We start from the raw sequence: 1555 nt of genomic DNA, 5'->3' as shown, positions 1-1555 counted from the left end.
TGGGTTCATCTGCTCTGGGCCCCATGGCCACCCCCCAGGGCCCACTGGCCACTCTGGGGGGCCAGGCCAGCGGGAGGGGCAGTGTCCTCACTGTCCCTGCCAGTTTGAGCTGGGTCAGGGGCTACAGGAGCTGAGGGCGGTGTGAGGGCAGTGTCGTCACTGGCCGTCGGGGGGCTGGGGGTGTTACCGGGCGGTGTCCTCACTGTCCCTGTGGGCTGGGGGTGTTATAGGGCAGTGTCCTCACTGTCCCTGTGAGCTGGGGGGTGTTATAGGGCAGTGTCCTCACTGTCCCTCCAGGAGCTGGGGGTGTTATAGGGCAGTGTCCTCATATAGCTGGGGAGTGTTATAGGGCAGTGTCCTCACTGTCCTTGTGAGCTGGGGGTGTTATAGGGCAGTGTCCTCACTGTCCTGTGAGCTGGGGGGTGTTATAGGGCAGTGTCCTCACTATCCCTCCAGGAGCTGTGGGTGTTATAGGGCAGTGTCCTCACTGTCCCATGGGGGTGTTATAGGGCAGTGTCCTCACTGTCCTGTGAGCTGGGGGTGTTATAGGGCAGTGTCCTCACTGTCCTTGTGGGCTGGGGGTGCTATAGGGCAGTGTCCTCACTGTCCTGTGAGCTGGGGGGTGTTATAGGGCAGTGTCCTCACTGTCCCTGCTGGATGAGGGGCTCCAGGAGCTGGGGCTGTTACAGTTTTCCCGGGCTGTTTGTGACTGGCAGCTGCTCCAGCGCCTGGCACGAGGGACCCAACCCCACGCCACCTCGGTGAGGTTCCTCCCATCCCTTCCCCCTCCCCACACACTGCCCCCCAGGGTGGCTCTGACCCCCCAGCCGCCGCCCTGGTGTCCCACGAGTGCCCTCTGTGTTTGCAGGTGGCCATCGTGGTGACGGACGGGCGGCCCCAGGACGGGGTGCAGGACGTGGCCGCCCGTGCCAGGGCTGCGGGCATCGAGATCTTCGCCATCGGGGTGGGCAGGGTGGACATGCCCACGCTGAGGCAGATCGCCAGCCAGCCCCTGGATGACCACGTGGACTATGTGGAGAGCTACAGCGTCATTGAGAAGCTGACCCAGAAGTTTCAGGAAGCTTTCTGTGGTAAGTCCTTGTCACCAAGCCCCGGGCTTCCCAGCCAGGAGCTGTGCCAGCTTTTAATGGAGACGTGGAATGGTTTGGGTTGGAGGGACCTGAGAGACCATCTAGTTCCAACCCCTGCCATGGGCTGAGACACCTTCCACTAGCCCAGGTTGCTCCAACCTGGCCTTGGACACTTCCAGGGATCCAGGGGCAGCCACAGCTTCTCTGTGCCAGGGCCTCGCCTTGTGGGTCCCTTCCAACTCAGAATATTCTGGGATTCTGTGATAACTTGGAAAAAGATTCCTTGGATGGCAGTAGAGGTAACTCTGGCCCTGGGTGAGGATGGAAGGGAATTGCATCTGATCAGATGTTGGACTGAAAAGGCAGAAGAATGGAAAAGGAGGGAAACAGGATAAAGAATAAGATGTTCAGAAATCCATCAGGTGACCTGGACATTGCATTAAACCCATTCCATGAGGACCAGA

At 60.0% G+C, this 1555-nt stretch overlaps 1 protein-coding gene across 1 annotated transcript in view; it reads left to right on the top strand.

The window, feature by feature from the left end:
• MATN1 (matrilin 1, cartilage matrix protein) overlaps window positions 1-1555 on the top strand; it is a 25913-nt gene that overhangs the window by 12185 nt on the left and 12173 nt on the right. The window contains exon 3 of the mRNA XM_017830518.1: window positions 869-1091. Within this exon, the coding sequence (XP_017686007.1) occupies window positions 869-1091 (223 nt within the window). The remainder of the gene's footprint in view (window positions 1-868; window positions 1092-1555) is intronic.

The sequence above is a fragment of the Lepidothrix coronata genome, unplaced genomic scaffold (assembly GCF_001604755.1).
Source record: "Lepidothrix coronata isolate B3197 unplaced genomic scaffold, Lepidothrix_coronata-1.0 Scaffold180, whole genome shotgun sequence".
Taxonomy (NCBI): domain Eukaryota; kingdom Metazoa; phylum Chordata; class Aves; order Passeriformes; family Pipridae; genus Lepidothrix; species Lepidothrix coronata.
This window is presented reverse-complemented; position numbering and strand designations above follow the sequence as displayed.